This window comes from Leuciscus leuciscus (assembly GCF_965113295.1).
Source record: "Leuciscus leuciscus genome assembly, chromosome: 17".
Taxonomy (NCBI): domain Eukaryota; kingdom Metazoa; phylum Chordata; class Actinopteri; order Cypriniformes; family Leuciscidae; genus Leuciscus; species Leuciscus leuciscus.
Window position 1 is genome coordinate 37,637,807 of NC_138741.1, and position 23,603 is coordinate 37,661,409.

The 23,603-nt window shown below is 39.8% G+C and overlaps 1 protein-coding gene across 2 annotated transcripts in view; it reads left to right on the forward strand.

Moving 5' to 3' along the window:
• ttll5 (tubulin tyrosine ligase-like family, member 5) overlaps positions 1-23,603 on the forward strand; it is a 120,975-nt gene that overhangs the window by 63,772 nt on the left and 33,600 nt on the right. The window contains exons 22-28 of one of the 2 annotated variants that reach the window (XM_082143407.1): positions 928-1,045; positions 2,866-3,012; positions 7,403-7,497; positions 7,604-7,713; positions 9,141-9,713; positions 12,751-12,938; positions 19,806-19,927. In XM_082143407.1, coding sequence (XP_081999533.1) covers positions 928-1,045; positions 2,866-3,012; positions 7,403-7,497; positions 7,604-7,713; positions 9,141-9,713; positions 12,751-12,938; positions 19,806-19,927 — 1,353 coding nt within the window. The remainder of the gene's footprint in view (positions 1-927; positions 1,046-2,865; positions 3,013-7,402; positions 7,498-7,603; positions 7,714-9,140; positions 9,714-12,750; positions 12,939-19,805; positions 19,928-23,603) is intronic. The other variant, XM_082143408.1, reaches the window with a different exon arrangement.

Below are 23,603 nucleotides of genomic sequence, written 5' to 3' on the forward strand. Positions count from 1 at the left end.
GTGCCTCAAATTATGGACTGAAAGTCGAAAATGTTGCTTTTAAATTAACCTAAATATTTGAGTACACCAACTTACAGTAACATACAATATATATATTTTTAAATTGTTGTTTAATCCTAAGTCTGACTGATAGTTTAGACTGTTTTATCAAGTAAAAGTCTCTCAGTATAATTGTACAAACGTCCTCCTTCAGCTCGAGCTTCACGAGTCTTTCTGTGTCAAATCTGCCCTGATTTATCAAGGAAACGCAAGAATAACTTTGATATTGTTAGTAATATTTCAGCTGGACTGAAGCAGCTTCGCTTTACTTGATTATCATACATCATTTATTATCATAATCATGCGTATCAAATATGATCATCAGGCTTTTAAAGGTTTATTTATTTGTTCATCTCTCAATCATCATTATTTTGCATTGCATTATATGATTTAAAACTACAGAGATTTGATCATGAAACTGAGCTGTTTTTTTCCTCCATATTCTCACTATATCCGATTATATGAGCCATAAAAGCCTGATGCTTTAAATATGATACTCAACAAAAACACATAAACTTTTATGTATATGTCATGCAGGCTTTACAGGGTTAATTATATTGACCCCTGCATAGAAGATTCAGCATGTGATATTGTTGATCAGTGTAATATTTCCAGTAATATTTTCCAAAAATGAAAACTCTGTCATCATTTACTCACCCTCAGGTTGTTCCAAACCTTAGAGTTTCTTTTTTCTGTTGAACATTTTAGAAGATATTTTAAAGAACGTTGGTAATCAATCAGTTGATTGTAGTCATTGATTGACTTCCATAGTATGAAAAAAAAAAAAAAAACACTATGGAAATCAATGGCTACCATCAAATCCTAAACATGAATGTTTTTTGCATCCTTCGTTTGATCTGCTCTTTTCCGCTGTGGTGTTCTGTGCAGTAAAGTGCAAGCCCGCATGGCGTTCTCCTCGTACCTGCAGCGTGTGCACCTGCGCCTGCTGTCCGAGAGCAGAGCCCACAGAAGCCCGGCCTGGACGCAGAAGGAGCACGATCAGATGGTACACCATGCCTTCATTTACTCAAATATCTGTTTCTCATACAGAAACTGACACATGCAAGTCTTGCACAATTGTAGGATTAGCTCCCTCCAAAAATTAGCATTCTGTCATCATTTAATGTTGTGGGTCAATTTGACCCGCATGATTTTTGAGTTGTCAGAAATGCTGGTTAACCTTTGATGTTTGCCTTAATATTGAGTGACTTTTTCTCATTTAGAGTGATAAACATGCATGCACATTTTCAACACTCTGATTGGTCTTGGAATGTGCATTCATTTATTTATAGTTTACTGTAATGTTTTAGTAGTATTAAAGCTGCCGTCGGCAAGTCTGGCAGATTGGGTCGATTAGCCAAAATTTTGAATGTTTACAACTCTCATGCCCCTCCCCACTACCAGCGAGCACCCTCCCATCGAGGTCGTGCTCGTCAGTGCGTCACTGTGCGTGTGTACCTGATTTTCTGTGAACGCGTCCGTCTCTTCAGCATCGATCAACACCATGGACTCGGAGGTAGGCTGCCCTGGCTAGTCTATCCATAGATAGCAATAACCGAGGAATTGGAAGCTTGTTAGTAGATTTTCTCTCCGCCATCACGCTTCATGCAATCTCCAGGCGAACTTCAGGCGTGGCGTGTGCATGTGATATTAACGCGCGCGAGTGTGGGGGGATCTGTGGCGTGTGCACGACCTGTGATTGACAGTCAGATCTCACACCCCCCTGCGCTGATTGGACCTGATGAAGCGGGAGCGCTGGATTTTTGCAAAACAAATAACACGCTCCAGGTGGAGTTAGAAGCTCGGGTTTTTTTCTAAAACCACCTTATTTATGTTGTTCTGTCGGATTATAGTGTCGATTACACTGAATATGATCAAAAAAATGTTGCCGACGGCAGCTTTAATGTTAAAGGTTGATAGCTTTTACCTCATAGAGTGATTTTTGGTGAAATTGTATTGAATCCAATTAGGGTCAGTTTGACCCGCACCATATAAATGACTTTCTTCTGTGAAAAATAAAATAACTTTTTTCATACAGTTAAATTATACCATCAGTCCCCAAAAGATGGTAGAAAAAAATCACTACAAAAGCATTCTTATGATATATGATATTGTCAACACTAAATTATTCTAAATTATTATTTTTAATGATTTTGAAAAAAGCCTCTTCTGCTCACTAAGGCTGCTTTTATTTGATCAAAAATACAGTAAAAACAGTAACATTTTGAAATATTAATTTATATTAACTGTTTGCTACTTTAATCTATTTAAAGTGTAATTTATTCCTGTGATTGAAGCTGATTTTTCAGCAGCCATTACTCCAGTCTTCAGTGTCACATGATCTTTTAGAGATTAAACATTAAACAATCCTAATTATCCCAAACATTTGATCTGTAATGTATACGAGTCAAATTTTAGTTTTGTGTTGGGGACAGACCAAAATGTAAGTCGTTATTCCCTGATATTCTTCCCCTTCACTGCAGCTTCTAAGTTGATTACTGCCACACCTTTAAACATTTCCATATATATATATTTGCAATAATAGCAGCACACAATTGTTTATCAAAGCAATCTGACAAATACCTAAATTATAACTTTTTCATCTGTATAAAACATGATTTATTTGATATCAAATTGAGATTAAGTGCGAGGTTAATCTCTAACAAAGAGGTCAGTGTCACCTCACACACTTCATGAGATATCTGGTCCTGCTCTACATATAATATACATATAATGAGTATAATATCATATGTTTATTAGTGTATTAGTTCATGTATTAATGTGAGTGCCTAAAGTGTTTGTGCTGTTGACTGTGTGCTTGTGCAGGAGCTGGTTGTTCGCTTCCTCCAGAGAGCCAGTAGTAATCTTCATCAGGACATGTGTGTGAACGTGCCCAGCCGTCAGCTCGACCTACAGGACCGTCAGCGCATCCTCTCACATCAGCTGGCCAACTTCATTCATCTCTATAATGAGGTGTGTACATCAGCCGGCCCATTATACAGAGAAGAAATGAATAAAATAAAGTTACACTTGATAATTAGAAAACAGCAGTGTAGAAACACAAACTTTGAAAGATGAAAGTGCAGATAAATGGAGTTCCCTTTCAGTCAGTCACTACGAGTTACGTCAATGACTGACGAAATAGGGGTTTCGCTAGAGAGGCCTTTCACCTTCGAGTTATTAGAAAACCGAGCCAATGGTATGAAAATAGCATGGGTCTGCGGAATTTGCATCGCAAACTGGGTTTAACATGGCTATAAAAGGAGCCGCGAGTGCAATCTCGCATTATGTTTTTGCTTGGAGCCAAAGTGTTTATGTGCTTCTCTTCGCCTTCATCAAGAGCAACGAGCGCCTCTCTTCAGTCGATGTTGGTGTGACGGCGCGTTTGAGCGGGTTCAAAGTCCTGCTGCTCATCTGTGCATTGACTTTGCACACGGCTCGTGTTCTCCCCTGGGCGCTTCGGCACTGCTGAGAGAGCTTTTCTTTTTCTAAAAGAGTTGCACGGACACGTCTTTTTCAAGATGTCTCGCCCGTGTGTTTCTGGTTGTGGGTGCATGAGCCATCCGCCTGACGGTCACGAGCGCTGCCTCGCGTATTTGAGCTGTAATCACGCTCAGGCAGCGCTCGTGGATGAGTCATGTTCTCACTGCGTGAACATGGCCATCGCGATGCTTAGATCGAGACTCAATGACCTCCGTGGGGGTAGAGTCCCCTCTGCCACACCCCAATCTATTTCCTCCTCGCGAGGGGATACTTTGGCTGGTGGCCAGGGTGATCTGAGGGTTACGTTGTGGAACAACCCGACAAGTCTTCCTCGGGCCACGCCCCCCTCCACATCGTAAGCCATGGAGCTTCAGGGTGAGCCTGTTTCCTTTCGGGGACCCAGTGTTTCATTCGGGGCTCCGGCGGATGACGCGATGTCGCTCACAGCATCACAAGGCAGGCTTGATTCCTCTGGAGATGAGGATTCGGCTGCGTTGCCTCCCTCGGGAGTGCCAACATTGCCCGAGTCTGATCCAGAGCTGACGATCAAGCTTGCCCGGGCAGCTGAGAGCATTGGGCTTGAGTGGCCTCTGCCGCCCTCCCCTGAGCGCTCAAGGATGGACGATTTGTTCCTGGGGGTGGCGTATGCTAGCGGCCATCAGCACCCGCCCCTAGTGCCTATCTTCCCAGAGGTGCATCAGGAAGTCACCAGGTCGTGGAAGTCCCTGTTGACTTCTCGCTGCCCGGCGGCTTCCTCCGGCTTCTCTACCCTCGACAACGCGGCGGCCAAAGGGTACACTGGGGTCCCTCCGGTGGAGCGCTCTGTTACGATGCAGCTTTGCCCGCAGAGCGCCTCCACCTGGCATGGCAACACAAAGCACCCCTCCAAGGCCTGTAGATTTTCCACCACCCTCGTGGCGACCTACAGAGCTGCGAGGCAGGCCGCCTCTGCCTTGCATGCCATGGCCATCCTTCAAGTCCATCAGGTGAAGGTGCTCAGGGACATGCACGAGGGCAGGGCTGACCCAGGGCTCATGCAAGAGCTGCGCACTGCAACCGACCTCGCCCTACGGGTGACGAAGGTCACTGCGCATTCTCTGTGTCAGGTGATGTCCACATGTGTGGTCCAGGAACGATAGGCTGAGAGAACCCGTTTCCTCAACTCTCCCATATCCCAGGGTGGGCTCTTCGGCAGTGCGGTCGAGAACTTTGCCCAACAGTTCTTGGTCGCCCAGAGGCAGACTGAGGCGATTAAGCACTTTCTGCCCCGACGGCCAGCTGCTGCCTCCACCCAGCCGTCGGTTCAGCCTCCTCAGTCTGCTTCCCGCCGAGGGCGCCCTCCTGCGGCTCCCACCCCCTCCTGTTTGGCCCAAGCAGCAGCCTTCACCCGGGCTGAAGCAAGGAGGAGGTCGCAGAAAGGACGCACAACCCGGCTCGGAGTTAGGGCTCAGTCCTTCCCAGGAGATGGTGGCAGGACCACTCCTTCCCCTAGTGAAGAAGCCGGGGGAGAATCTTTTGTTCAGGACGCAGAAAATTATAATTTTAAATATCATGCGTGAAATTTCATTACCTTCATAATGGTCCTAACTTTAGGAAAGAGTGGCTGACGATTATTATTATGTTTGTATTGTTTTCCAATCAAGATAAAGTTAGACTTTCAAAGAGATTTTTATTCATTTGAATTTGTTTTCTTTTAATTTATTTATTTTAATTTAAATAATGCAGTGCCAACTTCTGTATATTGGACCTAACAAAAATTTTTGCATCACACAGGCATGAGTTTCCATGTTAATTCTTCTTCTTCACCTATTACTGATGTACTGAATATTTCACCTTTTCACCCAAATTATCAATTTTTTATATCAATTTGCTGTTATACTTCTGATTTCAGTTGAATATGTAGTGGCTTTAATGCAATGTTTTGTCACATCCAACATTCAGTAACAATTTCTTTTGTTTTAATAGAAACATGTCTCGTTTTAATTGTACACACATGGATCCTGTGAAAATGTATCCTGTATACATGTTGCTGCGAATCCTTTGCCAATTATACAGTGGATATAAAAAGTCTACACACCCCCATTAGAACAGCTTGTTTATGTGATGTAGAACATGAAACAAAATAAATCATAGCAGAACTTTTCACCTTTAACGTAAAACTTACGACCCGTGCAAGTACTGAAAAACAAATTTTGACACCTTTCAGAGATTTTTACTTTAAAGGTGCAAAAGTAGGATTTGTTTTTGTTTCATTGTTTACATCACAAAAAAACAGCTGTTTTATATGGAAGCTTGTTACTGCCACAGAATAAAAAATAAAAAAGGTAATTGGAACTTTTTATCTCGCGATTCTGACTTTTTTTCTCACAATTGTGGGTTTACATCTCGCGATTCTGACTTTTTTTAATCTCAGAAATGCTTGATATAAAGTCGCAATTGCAAGTTATAAAGTCAGAATTGCGTGATACAAAGTCGCAATTTCTAATTATAAAGTCAGAATTGCGTGATACAAAGTCGCAATTTCGAGTTATAAAGTCAGAATTGCTTGATATAAAGTCGCAATTGCAAGTTATAAAGTCAGAATTGCGTGATACAAAGTCGCAATTTCTAATTATAAAGTCAGAATTGCGTGATACAAAGTCGCAATTTCGAGTTATAAAGTCAGAATTGCGTGATACAAAGTCGCAATTTCGAGTTATAAAGTCAGAATTGCGTGATACAAAGTCGCAATTTCGAGTTATAAAATCAGAATTGCGTGATATAAAGTCGCAATTGCAAGTTATAAAGTCAGAATTGCGTGATACAAAGTCGCAATTTCGAGTTATAAAATCAGAATTGCGTGATATAAAGTCGCAATTGCGAGTTATAAAGTCAGAATTGCGTGATACAAAGTCGCAATTGCAAGTTATAAAATCAGAATTGCGTGATATAAAGTCGCAATTGCGAGTTATAAAGTCAGAATTGCGTGATACAAAGTCGCAATTTCGAGTTATAAAGTCAGAATTGCGTGATACAGTCACAATTGCAAGTTCTAAAATTAAAATTGCGTGATATAAAGTCGCAATTTCGAGTTATAAAGTCAGAATTGCGTGATACAAAGTCGCAATTGCAAGTTATAAGATCAGAATTGCGTGATATAAAGTCGCAATTTCGAGTTATAAAGTCAGAATTGCGTGATACAAAGTCGCAATTGCAAGTTATAAGATCAGAATTGCGTGATATAAAGTCGCAATTTCGAGTTATAAAGTCAGAATTGCGTGATACAAAGTCGCAATTGCAAGTTATAAAATCAGAATTGCGTGAAACAAAGTCGCAATTGCAAGTTATAAAATCAGAATTGTGTGATATAAAGTCAAAATTGTGAGTTAAAAATCTGAATTGCGTGATATAGTCGCAATTGCGAGTTATAAAGTCAGAATTGCGTAATATAAAGTTGCAATTTCGAGTTATAAAGTCAGAATTGCGTGATATAAAGTCACAATTTCGAGTTATAAAGTCAGAATTGCGTGATATAAAGTCACAATTATGAGGAAAAAAAGTCACAATTACGAGATGTAAACTCTAATTGTGAGATAAAAAGTCGCAATTGTCTTTTAAAATGTTTTATCCTGTGGCGGAAACAATCTTCCATAGTTTTCACAGGGGTGTATAGACTTTTTTTTATGTCCACTGTAACTGTGCAAGTGCAAAATCAAGGCAACATGACCCTAAAAATTAGTGTTAAAATCAGAGGGCCAAAAAAAGAATAGAAAATGACCAGTTATTTCCATTTTGTGGAAAAGAATGGTACTAACATTAAAAGTGGCCCCAGGGATCTGTATAAAATAAAACAAATGCAATGCACGACCTCTTTAAGTCAACTTTGTTTAATAACCCTCAGGAAACCAAGCAAATGGTGGAGAGTTTGGACAAGATTCCCGATGAAGATCGCTGCATCAACTCAGATGTTTTCCAGGAGTTTATTCTGGAGGCGAGGTTGGTGAACACATCCTTTACTACGACACATGAGGAGAATGAGTTTCACACTGACTGTAGCTTCTGCCAGTGGCTTTTCAGTGGCCGTTTCTGCCTTTTCTTCCAGTGAAAGTGACTTGGAGGAAGTCCTTACGTTCTACACTCAGAAGAATAAGTCTGCCAGTGTGTTTCTGGGCACTAGCAGAGTCAAGAGGAGCAGCGATGAGAACGGAGAGAGTGAGCGACATTTCCTCATGTTTTACACCACACATGCCATCTCATCAGCCACGCGTGAAGTATGACACAACACATGCTTCAATAACAGATGGTGGTCTTAAAGGGACAGATCACCCAAAAGTGCTAATTCTGTCATAGGGTTGGTTATCGTCTGAATTTTAAGGATTACGATTTCGATTCTGCTTATCGATTCCTAATTTCTATTCCAATAAGGTAAAAACAAAACCTTAGATATCATTCACATTTAGTCTTATTGCAAAACATTTAATTGTAGCTGAATATCATGAACAAAAATCAACAAAGTAAAGAACACTTACGCAAGGAACGTTTGCCTGTTGTTTAATATATCTCTGATTGTATTCGTCTGAAGGAAGAATGTCATATACACCTAGGGCGAGTAAATCATGGGCTAATTTTCATTTTTGGGTGAACTATCCCATTAAGGTCAAACTTCATCTTTGTGAGGAACAGACTGACGGTCATTGTTCACTGATAGTCTTCCCTTCCTCCACAGCTCTGAAAACTCATTCTCCATCACACATATGCACATATGCGTGTCAAGTTCAGACGAGAGCCAATGGCATTTTGGTGTGACTTCAAACATTACACGCCGTTTTTCAATGTTAACATGATCGCAAATGAGATTTTAGAGTTTGACAGACAGGAATATTATATAATAACAACAATATAAAAATAACACCATCTGCTCACCCTCATAGTTTTTACTGCTTCATATTTCTGCGGAAACAGTGATACACTACTAGTCTGGGGTAAGAAAGATTATCAAAAAAAAAGATATGAAATTAACACTTTTATTTAGAAACAACACATTAAATTGTTCAAAAGTGATAGTAAAGACTTTGATAATGTTTCACAAGATTTCTATTTCAAATAAATTCTGTTCTTTTGAACTTTTCCATTCATCAAAGAATCCTGAAAAATAAAATGTATGACGGTTTCCACACAAATATGAAGCAGCTCAACTGTTTTCAACATTGATAATAATCATAAATGTTTCTTGAGCATCAAATCATCATATTAGAGTGATTTCTGAAGGATCATGTGACACTGAAGACTGGAGTAATGATGCTGAAAATTCAGCTTTGATCGCATGAATAAATTACACTTTACTATATATTCACATTGAGAACAGCTGTTTTAAATTGCACTAATATTTCACATTATTACTGTTTTTATTGTATTTTCGATCAAATTCAGTCTTGGTGAGCAGAAGAGACTTCTTTAAAAAAATAAAAAAAACAAAAAAACATTATTATTCTAAACTTTGGAAACAGTAGTGTGAAATGTTATGAGAAAAAGATATGTACATGTATGAGAAATATGCAAAGTTTTTCACACTATGTTTGTTTTGTTCAGCATGTAATAATTAACAGCTAATAACACTCATTATTCTCTTTTTCATGAAGCAGCTGCATGTATCAACATGGCCGCCTCTGGTGGTTTAGAGAATGCAGATGCAATCAGCAAGACCCAAATAACAGACAGTGCCACAACTCTAACAGAAGACCAGGGTCAAAGTAATGCAACCCAATGCACGGGAAACTGCAGCACAACCAAACACGCTAACAAAAGCAAATGCAACTCCCTGCAAAATGGACACCTCAGAAACAAAAGGCAAAGTGGAGACGGCACCGTAGCCGAAGCGCACGCCAACGCTTCGACTGAATCGAGAGTGCTGCGAGATAACACGAGCAAGACTCACACTTCTGTGGTCAGAAACAGGAAAGCTCTGCTGAAAGCGGCGTACGCTCCAGCTTTAGACTGTGAACAGATTGTCTTACAGCACAGTCTCCCAGATCCTCCGCCGTACGTCGAGCCTCCTCCACATCCACTGGCCAACAGCTCCCGCACCATCACTCTTCCACCGTCTGCGTGTGTCACATGGGCCTCGGCTCGCAACCACTCCGCAGACACCTTCATCCCTCCAGCCGGTCATGTGTGCAGCCTGAGATCAGCTCGGCCGTCCTCTGCAGGACACGGTAATCTGACCAGTGCTCGAACACTCAAGAGAACAGCCATTGCTCAGTTAAACCCAAGACTCGCTTCTCGCTCGTTTTCGGGTGCCTTGTTTTGTTCAAGCATGTCATGGTAGTCTGACCACACTGCAAAAAAATACTTTTCTTACTTGGGGCCCTATCTTGCACCCAGCGCAATTGACTTAGTACACCGACGCATGTATCATTCCTATTTTGCACCGGACGCACAGTGGACTTTTCCCTCCACAGACGCACGTTGGTAAATTAGGGCATGAACTTGCGCTCCTGGGGGCGGTTCAGCGAAAAGAGGAGGCGTGTTCCGGCACAAACGTTCCCTGGTGCTATTTTGCAGTTTCAGAAACAATTCCGCCACAGACCAGGAGAAACCTAGTCTAAAGTCAGTGGTGCGTTATTCAGATGCTATTTTAAGGGCGTATGCTTGGCCATAATGTAGCGTGTGCACAACGCACACACACTTTGCTTCTCTCATCTACACACAGACGCAGCAGTTGGCATTTTTGCAAACCAAACATAATTACAAGGAAAAATATTACCATATGAGGGAAATCATTGTGGTGTCCATGAAGATGTGAAAAAATAGGCATAATCTAGCTTACACATTTACCCAAATTATTCAGGCTAATTGTAGTAATGACGGATTAAACCTGTTTGAACAATAGTGGCAAGACACATAGGTGTATAAGGACACCTGACAAAGTGTCTTTTACGGCCCTGACGAGAACGTCAGTCTCCTCGGCTGTGAAACGGCAAACCCGCCGTTATAATAGCAAACCGCCATGGAACAAGCGCGCCTGCTCTTGAAGGGAATGTGAGATGACGCTCTGATTGGTTTATTTCACATTATGCTCAAACCACACCTATGAGTAATGTAGCTACTTCAGACCAATCCATTTTAGATTTGCGTGAGACCCGCCCACAAAGTTACTTGCGTTTCACGTTTGATACTTGCGTTTCAGATCGTTAAAATAGGGCCCTGTGTGTTTTTGTTTTGTTTCCAGTCCAAAGATCTAAAAAACCTTGAATAAAGATGCATTTATTAAAGTAGTAAAAGGCCATAAGATATTATGTCTTGGCCTTAAAAGCAAAACAACTCACTTAATTTTAATTTATTTCCCCGGAAAACAAGACGTAATTTCTTATGGAATTTTACTCATCGAGTAAATGCATCTTGATTTAAGAATTTTTTGATATTTGGACTGGAAACAAGACAAAAATACTAAGTAAGAAAAGCATTTTTTTACAGTGCAGATCTTAAACACTCATTTTTTAAAATGATATCATCTCATCAGCTTTAATGCACTAAAATCGGTCTAATTTCAAACGTTTTGGTTTAAATGACAAAAAGAAGTATTCAAAAAATTTTTTGCATTTAACTTACAATCTGCTAATGAGTGGGAAATATGTTCAAATACTCCACTTAATGTCAAAGAACTTTACATAAATAATCTTTTTTCCCCCCACAAAATCTGTAATTTTCTGTAATGTTTGCGTTTTCTCCGGTAATCTGACCACAGCTCAAACACTCAGCAGACTGAGAACACGGCCCTCATTTTGGGGTGCCTGATTTGTTCTAGCATGTCACTTTCTCTCTAAATATGATGTGTATTTTGTACACTTACAAAAAAATATATATGTATTTTTTTTGTCTAAACATTCTTAAATCAAGATACAGAAGTGAGTTTATTGGGGATGTACCGATACCCTCATGTCACGATTCGATACGATACTGAACTCATGATACGATATCTTAGCGATACTCCAAGACATATGATAAAAGGTTAACAAAAACCTGTTGGTTGAAATGCTAAATTTGGTTTTACATTGTGTGTGTAAATGAATAGGCTTGGACTTGGTGCTGAAACCCAAAGCACAGGACAATAGAGACGCCAGAATAACAATATTCGTGATTCTGAAGCTGAAAATACTGAATTATTGTAGATGAATATGCTTGTACTCTGTCACTGACTAGATATATTTAAATTAATGTAGGCCACTTTTACTGGTAACATCAGATATTTGCCATCATCAGGACACACAAATATTCCCCCATTGCATTATTATACATTATATATATATAGTTGTTTAATGTAGTGCTGACACTAAAACTCTGAAAACTTGAATTCCTCCTAATTTTCAACTTGTCTTGTTTTAACTCCTAATTTTTCTCACACAGTAATTTTCATTTTGGGTGAACAATCCACAATACATATTGATGCATTTTTGAATTGCAAGATATTGTTACACCCTGAGAGTTTATGGTTAAAACAAGAAAACATATCTGCCGTTGGAGTGAGAAAAATCATATTAAATGTTAGAATCATGGCCAGTGACAGAAGAAAACGCAAACATTACAGAAAATTACCGATTTTGTGAGAATAAAAGCTTATTTGTTTATGATTTTAATTTTTTTACATTAAGTGGATCATTTGAACATATTTTTTCCACTCATTTGTAGATTGTAAGTTAAATAATATATTTTGTTGATTACTTCTTTTTGTCATAAAACCGAAACATTTGCATTTAGACTGATTTTGTTATTTTGAAAAGTTAATGAGCTGGAAAAACTACGTGATGGAATGTTTTTATAGATTTTTGTTTTAGTGCTGGGCAACGATTAATCACATCTAAAATATACGTTTGTGTTTACATAATATGTGTGTGTACTGTGTATAATTAGTTTGTGTATATAAATACGCACACATGCATGTATATATTTAAGAAAAATTCGTTTTTTATATATGAAATTTTATATTTAAAATAAATTATATATAAATATGTATACAGAATATACATGCAAATATTTCTTGAATATATACATGCATGTGTGCGTGTTTATATACAGTACACACAAATATATTATGTAAACACAAGCTTTTATTTTGGATGTGATTAATCGTTGCCCAAATGTCATTTGTGTTTGTGTACCTGAGGACGGTTTTAAAAGATAGACTAATTCTGCTTCTAAAGCGCTCGTGTTTTCCACATCCTCTTCATGTTTGTTTGTGTGTTTGACTGTCAGTGACCCAGAAGGCCAGTGTGAGTAAGTCCAGGCCAGTTTCTGCTGGAGTGCTGAACGAGAAGGACTCACTGTCGTCCCAGGCTCAGAGTAACCAGCAGGCCATCGTATCAGCTCTGAGGAAACTAGTGGAGAAGCAGGCGGCCCGCCAGTACAGCTCGTCCAGCCACATCAGCCTGCTCACACAGCACGTGAGTACACTACACTACACAACACTACACTACACAACTACACAACACTACACAACACTACACAACTACACAACACGAGAGTTATGCCAGTACAGCTCGTCCAGCCACATCAGCCTGCTCACACAGCACGTGAGTACACTACACTACACAACACTACACTACACAACTACACAACACTACACAACACTACACAACACGAGAGTTATGCCAGTACAGCTCGTCCAGCCACATCAGCCTGCTCACACAGCACGTGAGTACACTACACTACACAACACTACACTACACAACACTACACTACACAACTACACAACACTACACAACACTACACAACTACACAACACGAGAGTTATGCCAGTACAGCTCGTCCAGCCACATCAGCCTGCTCACACAGCACGTGAGTACACAACACTACACAACACTACACAACTACACAACACTACACAACACTACACTACACAACACTACACAACACGAGAGTTATGCCAGTACAGCTCGTCCAGCCACATCAGCCTGCTCACACAGCACGTGAGTACACAACACTACACAACACTACACTACACAACTACACAACACTACACAACACGAGAGTTATGCCAGTACAGCTCGTCCAGCCACATCAGCCTGCTCACACAGCACGTGAGTACACTACACTACACAACACTACACTACACAACTACACAACACTACACAACACTACACAACACGAGAGTTATGCCAGTACAGCTCGTCCAGCCACATCAGCCTGCTCACACAGCACGTGAGTACACAACACTACACAACACTACACAACACTACACAACACGAGAGTTATGCCAGTACAGCTCGTCCAGCCACATCAGCCTGCTCACACAGCACGTGAGTACACAACACTACACAACACTACACAACACGAGAGTTATGCCAGTACAGCTCGTCCAGCCACATCAGCCTGCTCACACAGCACGTGAGTACACAACACTACACAACACTACACAACACGAGAGTTATGCCAGTACAGCTCGTCCAGCCACATCAGCCTGCTCACACAGCACGTGAGTACACTACACTACACAACACAACACTACACAACTACACAACACTACACAACACTACACAACTACACAACACGAGAGTTATGCCAGTACAGCTCGTCCAGCCACATCAGCCTGCTCACACAGCACGTGAGTACACAACACAACACTACACAACTACACAACACGAGAGTTATGCCAGTACAGCTCGTCCAGCCACATCAGCCTGCTCACACAACACGTGAGTACACAACACAACACTACACAACTACACAACACGAGAGTTATGCCAGTACAGCTCGTCCAGCCACATCAGCCTGCTCACACAACACGTGAGTACACTACACTACACAACACAACACAACACTACACAACTACACAACACTACACAACACTACACAACTACACAACACGAGAGTTATGCCAGTACAGCTCGTCCAGCCACATCAGCCTGCTCACACAGCACGTGAGTACACTACACTACACAACACAACACTACACAACTACACAACACTACACAACACTACACAACTACACAACACGAGAGTTATGCCAGTACAGCTCGTCCAGCCACATCAGCCTGCTCACACAGCACGTGAGTACACTACACTACACAACACAACACTACACAACTACACAACACTACACAACACTACACAACTACACAACACGAGAGTTATGCCAGTACAGCTCGTCCAGCCACATCAGCCTGCTCACACAACACGTGAGTACACAACACTACACAACACGAGAGTTAATTGAACTAATCTAATCTAAACCCTGTCTGTGAGACCAGGCCTTAGTCAACTAAAAAGCAGGATAGGTTGACTAAATATGAATAAAGTATCCGTGATCAGGATTCAGTCACTGAAACGATCTCATCTAAATGCCTCTGATTGGCCGTTGCATTGACTCATCTAAATGCCTCTGATTGGCCGTTGCACTGACTCATCTAAATGCCTCTGATTGGCCGTTGCATTGATAAGCCCAACAGAAGTGTGTGTGAGTGTTTATAATGCTTGGCGTTTGTGCGGTCGGGCTATAGGATCTGGAGTGTGTCTGAGTAAAGCTGACGGATCCACAGACACACAGTGTGTTTATCAGGAGAATTATAGAGGAAGCAGTGTGTGTGTGTGTGTGTGTGTGTGTGTGGTCTCATTATCAGATGCTCCACAGAGGCGCTTTCTCTTGATATTTAACTAGCAGGCAGTTTTCCCTCCGACTAATTGATTCTTATAAATGAAAGAATGTTACAAACTGGCACCCAGTGCAAGAGTGAGCTTAGTTCAGACGAACACCTGAGGCGTTTCTCCGGGCTCTGAGACCACACAGATTCCCTGACACTGATGTTACTGAACACTGTTACTCTAGAAGCTGTTTACTTTAGTTCATGTCATGCTGGAGACCATCCTTCCCGCTCTAATGCTTTAATAGCTTGAACAGAAACATCAGACAACTGAAACTGTGCTTTCTGGCAGAATCTAAAGTCTGGAACTACATGATGATTCATAGAAATAGATTACGTTTTAAGATTAAAAACAGAGTACATGTAATGTGTATAAACCTCCCATTTAAATAAAAAAGACTCCCATTCACTGACTATATGGTGATATTGTTTTGCATTTGAAATTTTAAAGGGCAGTGGAATATTCTGTTGATTGGCAATAACATTTCCTGGTTTAGATGTAATTTTATGGGACTAATTTAATGAACCGTCAGAAGTGGTTGGCATTTTCAGCCTTGCATTCTTTGCCTTGGAAATCTGGCTTTACCAGCAGGCGTTTTAAACACCTCATTCACATAATGACTGCTCTAATGAGTGAAAATATAGCAATTCAAGCCTTAGGAGTGTTTGGTCTGTTTTTTGTTTTTAAGAGCGGATTTAAAACGGGTTGGAAATCACATTATTCCTACTTTATACTTGACCTTACTTCATAATCAATACGTTCAGTTGGAGTATATGGACGTCTCAGGTTGTTTCTGCCGGTCGTCCACATGTAAGCCTTTCATAAAGAGCCTTTCAGCCTCAGCGCGGGTCATTTGCACAAACCATCATCATAACCCAGCATAACATTTTTGTTCACCTCGCACCATTTACAGTAGCTCCAAATATAGATTGAGTTCAACACTGCAATATTCACAGTGGCTAAAGCTCTTCTGCGCAGGAGAGAGAGAGAATAAAGGAATTCACTCACCATCAAAACTAATCATTATTCATGGAAAAACATCACCGTTAACTGGAACGTCGTTTAAATTAGAGTTCATTTTTAGCCGTATATAGAGCTCTTGCTAGGGGTGAAGAGACCGAGAGAGAGAAACACGAGGTGCTTAACAAATAAAATAGGGCTGAACGATTCGAGAAAAAATCTAAGTGTGATTTTTCTAATACATTTTTATTTTTTATTTAAAGGTCCAGTTGCTCCACAATTTGGCCAATATTATATGATTATATATCAATATATAATAATTATTCATATTTTATTATTATTATTATAACAAAATACAAATATTAAACAAAATACGAAATAATACTATTCCAAATTGAGCGGCATTGGTTCTGAAAGCATTTTTTTTTCATTCATTTTTCCCATAGGGATTTTAAAATAGTCTTTGTTAAAAAGTTTGCCATGATCCAAACCAACCAGCTACGAGGAGTATCACAACACTACAAAGTTTGATTTTAGGCAAATGTACAAAACTGTTTACTTGACGGTTTTAGTGAGGGAAAGAACTACAATCCCATGAAGCATTGCGGACAGCATAATACAATTTAAAAACGATTGAGAAATATAAAACTGCTCATTTACAGATGTTGATTATATGTATAAAAACTATATATTTTAAGTTTATTGCAAAATATTCATATATATACAAACATTTGAGTAGTTTGAGAGCGTAGAGAGATCGATTCGATGACGCTTCATGGGAGTGGGCGGAGCTAAAGAGCTCTTCTGCTTTTTTTTTTATCAAAGGGTGAATATTAATAATAAATTATATATATATAAAAAAATTGAACTGTCATTTGACTCTCAGTTGAACAAACTAAACAAAACAAGCAAATCCAACAATAAAGCAACAAACACACAACATAACTACAGAGCCCAAGTCACAAAACGAGTACGAGTGAAAAAATAAAGCCCAAACATATAAACTTACCTCAGTGCTTATTTAAAGTCCCCCTGTAGTCAATACATGTATCACTTAAAACTCATCTTTGATCACCAAAATTACATATTAAAATGTGTTTTTCCTAGGAAAAAAAGTTCTTCATGCCTTAAAATATCTTGACTGTAACTCGACACCCTTGCCTCATTTAGTATACGCGGTTCTATGAATATGCGAATGAGCCCCGCCTCCACTCACTCACTCAGCTCAGAGATCCACTGGTTGACGATCACACGTTGATCTGATTGGTTACAAGGTAGTTTGTGACGTCAGAAACACCAGCGATTTCAAAGCGTGTGTTTGAGACTGTCTTTGGTTCACTGCAGTTTTAAGGAGGAAATACTCAGCAATGCTGTCGACTTATGAATTTACACATGGTTTGTCTTAAAGCGTATTAAAAACACCACATACACACATAAACAACATTAAAAGCTGGATTTTCACCTCAGGGAGACTTTAATTGTCCTTTCTCCTTTTTTTTTTTGCCTTTATTGTTGGAATGTATGCATTGCGATACAAAAAGGAAGGCACTTAAATATCAGTCTCCATCCTCATCTTTACTACTGTAGTAAGAAACATCAGCTTTTACAAATAATGTGCTGTTTAGCATTGAGAGTTTGATATCTGTTGACAGGACTGCAGATCATAAGCTCAGATCTGCCTTTCTTCAGTGAGGTCTGAAACACCTGCCTCTGAAGAATGCCTGACATTTCCCGTTCGCCCGGCCTGACACTTAAACAAACAGATGAGTGCAGAATGTGCAGGTCAAGCTTTTCTAGGTCAGTCGGCTTTCAGCTCTGCCTGAATCCTCCCGGAGTTTCACTAGCGTTATGGCAGCAAATGATTTAATAAAATCAGGTCCACTTTGCAGCTTATTCTGATGAGGACCAGTCAACAGACGGCAGGAAGAGAACATGTGACTGACATCTGACGTGCACACAGTCAAAGGCCTAATTCAGAAAGGCATGAATAATAACTATACAATAATAATAAAAGTAATATAGTGAATAATAGAACAAAACAAATGTGAGACTGATCATTCAGTAAGATCACAGTGATATTTGAACAGAAAATGTGTAGACTGTGTTCATGATTTCTGCCCGTTCATACGTTTATTTCATAAATGCAACTGAATGTGCATGTGTGCACGTGTGTATCACAAGTTTTCTTTCATGCCGACTTTAAGTCAAGTTACATTTACTTGAGGAGACTTAACCTATTAAGTCTTGTTTTCTGTTTAAGTTTTGATTAAGAAAAATAAACTTAAAAATGACCCTATTGACATGTTTTTTTGTTTTTTTTAGCAAAACTCACTTTATTTTGATATATTTTTCAGTTAACAAGACTTAATATCTTAAGTAATTTTGCTTCTCAAGTAAATGTATTTTGTAATTCAAGTACTCGATTTAAAAAAAATCCTCGAATGCAATTCCCCCGTGTCGAGTAACCGGCAAAATATCGGAAGTTTCTAATTCCACAGATGAGAATCCATGAACTGCATTATTACACCAATTTCTAATGCTGCACTATATATTAAAACCATTTAAAAACCATACTATTGCATATTGCTATTGTGAATTCACAAAGGTATATATGCCCTGTGTGTTTAATATATATGAGCTTTAATTATTTCCATGTGTGTCGGGTACGAGCGACTCCATTCACAGTAAATGCTGCTCTTAACTGTTATCATTTACATGGGTCTCAAACTCCATCTCTGCATACGCTGTGAGGTTGGGTGGGTTATAACGTTCATCTGGGAACACAATGTGTGCCATTTCACCAGATTTGTAACATAAATCATTTATAAACCTGCGCCAACACAACAGAATACATCAGTATGTTTCTAAATTTGCTTCTAAAAAGTTTTGAGGTCCACATTTTCTTGTTCAGTTGCAGTGGCTGTAGCATTTCTATTGTAAAGAAGAGGCCAAATATTAAAGATTAAGTACAAATTTGGCCAAAATTAAACCAGGATTTGATCTGCTGTAAATTGTAACAACACCAGGCCGTTGGTGCCATCTGTGTTATAATACATAATGTACATAAGATGATTGTTTATAATTATGTATTTTATGTATTTTAACAGTGTTGTTCTATGTAACCATATGATTACTTGCTTTTTTATACTTTATTTGAAGAAAATTTTGCCTTGTTGCTATTATATATGTATTTTAAGGCTTTTGTAATTAAAGGCTTTTTTGTCTTTGCTTAGGTTTATTTTTATTACCAACCAAAAAATATATCAGATTACTCGATTATAAGGTTGCAACTAACGATTATTTTGATAATCGATTAATCTGGCAATTATTTATTCAATTCTTCGATTAATCAGATGAAAAATTGGATGTTGCTGTCCAATGCTGTCCTCTCCAAACAATGTATATGTAATATAAAGCCTATAACAACAAATGATTGTATCTATGTAAGCTATGCTGTACATTATAAGCAAAAAATAAATAAATAATATTAAAAATGATAATAAACAAAACCAAAAGCACAAAATGTTAAGTCGTACGAGGTACGAGGAACACACTCATTCACTCATTCACTCATCTGAACAGTAATTAGCCTACATTAATGGGCTATTCCAACAAGAGACAGCTCTAGTTTAGATTTGTACTGGAAAACAAGACAGAAATGCTAGAAGAATAAGTTCCTGCAGTGTCGATGATTGTTGTCTTCCCCACAGCTGACTAATCTGAACCTGTCGAGCGGGATCTTCAGCAGAGGGGGTCTGACATTGGCTCCTGGGGTCCGACCCGGACCCGTGAGAGCAGTGCATACAGACGCGGCGGCCCCTGGGAACTCTGGGTAAGTGTTCATGCATTTCTGTTGTGTTGCTCACATCATCACAGTGATTCAGATATGATGACTTGTTACTTATTTGAGCACAACTCATCATGCAGGTCTGCGCTATACTAGACTCATTGTGCTAGTGTTGTCTTCATAGTAATTCTGTTCTCAAGTATACAGTATATTAATGTCTTGCTATTGCAGTTTTGTAATGTTATTGGTATTCTTTTGGCTGGTATATCATAACTCTTTTACTAGTCACATTTATTTAGTGCTTTACACAATACATCATACTGTTTCAAAGCAGCTTCACATCAGCAAACAGGAAAATACCATAATGTTAATGTTGTACAATTTATCAATTATGAATCAAATTCAATTAAGCTCTACAGAAGATAATGGTGTCATTATTCAGCTCAATCCAGTTCAATGTTGATTCAGTTCTGTTCAATAACAGTGTCAATGTTGCAAAGTTCATCAATTATGAAACGAGTTCAACTCAGCTCTACAGTAGACAATAGTGTAGTAATCATATAATACTACATGAAAGGTGAGTGACAGATAACAGCACTTCTGTCATGACAGCTCTGAGAGTGTTTTCATGGTAATGGACATGACAATGTTGATATGTTTGGTCTTGGTGGATAGATCTGCTTCACTGCTGCTGCAGAGCAAGTACTGGACTTGCTATTGCCAATATATACACAGATACGCTGCTGTGAACAAGTAAGACATGCTGCTGCTGTACAATATAGTCTACATCAATTACTCGTAGCAGATCTATACAGGTGGAGCTGGGGAAGAGGGAGGGTTTCTGACAATATCTTTAATAAGAATCAGTGTATATTTAATTTATACGTTGAAGATGCCAGCAGCTCTCACCTGAAGCCCAGCAGGGTTGAGTCTGGTCAGTACCTGGATGGGAGACTCTTGGGGAAACCAGCCAGCTGCTGGAAGAGGTGTTATGAGGCCAGTAGGGGGCGCTCACCCTGTGGTCTGTGTGGGTCCTAACGCCCCATTATAGTGATGGGGAACACTATACTGTCAAAGAGCACCGTCCTTCAGACGTTAAACCGAGGTCCTGACTCTCTGTGGTCATTAAAAATCCCAGGATGTCCTTCGAAAAAAGTAGGTGTTTAACCCCGGCATCATGGCCCAACTTGCCCATTGGCCTCTGTCCATCATCATCATGGCCTCCAATAAGCTATTTATTTCATTTATATGAATAACTGAATTTCGATGTTAAAGGTGAACTCAGTAATGCATTAAAAAGGAGAAATTCTAAATGTTTCAAGGGAATTAATCAAAGAATGAGCATTTTTATGTTATGAGATGAAGGAAAAGATACTCCACACCAGTAGGTGTCAGTATAAACTCTACTCTGGCCAGCCAAATATAAACAAACAGAGGTTTGCATCTTTACCTGTTCGTTTAGCTCATACAATATCAACAGTGTGAGACAGAAACAGTGCAGTCCTTCATCTTTCTCACTCAGTCACTGTTCCTCCCCCCCCCCCCCCTGCAGTCTGAAGTGCTTTGTTAAAGGGTGAATTGGCATTCTGTGAACTTTTTCAGTGTGATCATCTTTATACAATTTAATAGGTGCTTTAGTCGACGTTGGCCAAACCGTTTACAGTCATTAAAACTTACAAGCCAGTTTAATGGCCTCTGAAGAATCTTTTTAAGAGAGCTGAGAGTCTAAAATTGGGTGTAAACGTCATTTTTATAGAAGCATTTCCTCCGTGATCTATGACCATATAGTGTGCTTTCTAGAAATGCTGTCCCTGAAATCAGTCCATTTTCCTTGCCCTCTGTGTGCAGATACATGTTACGCTTGGCAGAGAGTTTGATACTGCGGTAGACCAAGTCATACGGGGTGAAAGACTGAAGACTGTTCAAGTGTCATATTATCAGAGCTCCTGACCTGTACTATCTCAGCAGGATGAACGTCACGAGCGCTGCAGTGGAAGGGTTAAACACACGCCGTTTCGCCTGTATTTTTACAGTGATATGCGAGTGACAATGTCTCAGACACTTTGGCCCTGATCGCCCTCCACTGTTTTTCCAGTCCAACCCTTCCTTATGTATGGAACTGTCAGGGAATTCCTGGAATGTCTGGCTTTTTCCCTTTTTAAAATGGTTTTATTTCCACCAAAAGAAAGACCAGCCGTTATATAGAATCTGTAGCGCCGATGGCCGTGTGGTTTTATGGTGATATCTAAAGCAGACGGTTGCTCTTTCTGATGCCTGCGTTTGGTTTATCACTGCTTTGCTTCAGTATGTCAGGGCTCATATTTAAGAGTGCAGCTCATCGCTAATATTAGGACTTTTTCCATTACATTGACTGTAAAGCGGTGGAGGGTGGAAAAGACGTTAAACAAGGATTCAACTGTGCTGCTGCTGCAGTCCTTTCCACTGAGATTAATTGCCAGTTAAATATAATAGTGTTGGGGATGAACGGTTAGAAAATGCAGTTTCTTTTCCCAGAAGATTCTGCCCATCTGCTTTTGTTTGCAGCGGAAGATTTCATTCCTGGTCAAAACGTGGCATACCATTTGTTAGGCATCTGGCTGGAACTTTCCGCTGGCTACTGTGTGCTACACGCCAAACTACAGGGAAACCGAAGCTAATTCTTCTGCCGTTATCCTTCACCTTGTACTTTACTGCTGAAAAAGTAAAGTCTGAAAAAGTCTTGCTTTCCAGCACAAATATCCAAACATTCTGACATCAAGATACATTTGCTTGAGAGGCAAAATGTCTTGTTTTCTGAAAAATGTATCAAAATTAAGTGAGTTTAAGCATAAAACAAGATGAAATATGTCAATGGGAGCAGAAAAATGAACTTATTTCAAAGGAGAACAAGTTTATTTGTCTGACCCCATTGCCAGTTGAGTTGATATTTGAGTTAAAGTTAGTTTAAAGAGTTAATATCTTGTATCCAGTGTTGGCCGGCAAGTAGTGGCGAATCTAAAACGGACATTCATTTAATAATGCATCATCATAGCTGGTGATATACTGCTCAGTGCTGTCTTTAATGTTCGGGGGCTTTTTTGAGCACCTCCTCCACATCCAAGATTTTGGGGCCAGTGGTCTGTGCCAAACATGCTGAAGCCGTTAAGTGCACTGTTGTCAAAGCCAAGGGGGTTCAAGCGTAATGGCTTTCAAAGAGAAGTAGGAGCTTTGAAGTTTTGTGTTATCCAGGAACTGCCAGGTATGCTGGATCAGCACTTCCAAACCGTTGTCCTTCCCACCAGCTCCTCCCTTCACTGCACTGCAACGTTTAGTCTAATGCTAATGAAGAATGGCCACTTGCTAACCCAATCCAGCAGCTGAGCGAGCGGTTGGGCTTATTATTTTTCACTGTAGGTATGTGGCAGCGCTGTCGTAAGCCTGAAATATTTAGGTAATTTTAGTTCCACTTGGACGGCTGTTTCAGCTGCCTCTTTTCTTGGCATCGGTAGACATTCATTTCCAGTAAGTTATTGGTACCACTTGCACATGATGATGATGATAATAATCGACGTGGTTTAGCATGGTAATGGAATGTCATAATTATTAAATATTAAGGTTTTGGATTGTGTCACAGGCTGGAAGAATGTCCCACTGAGCAGCTTTACCTTGGCTCCTCGTGCCGACCATAGCATTTCAGGATTACTCCTACGGACAGCCTTTCAGCTTCAGCACACAGTCGTGT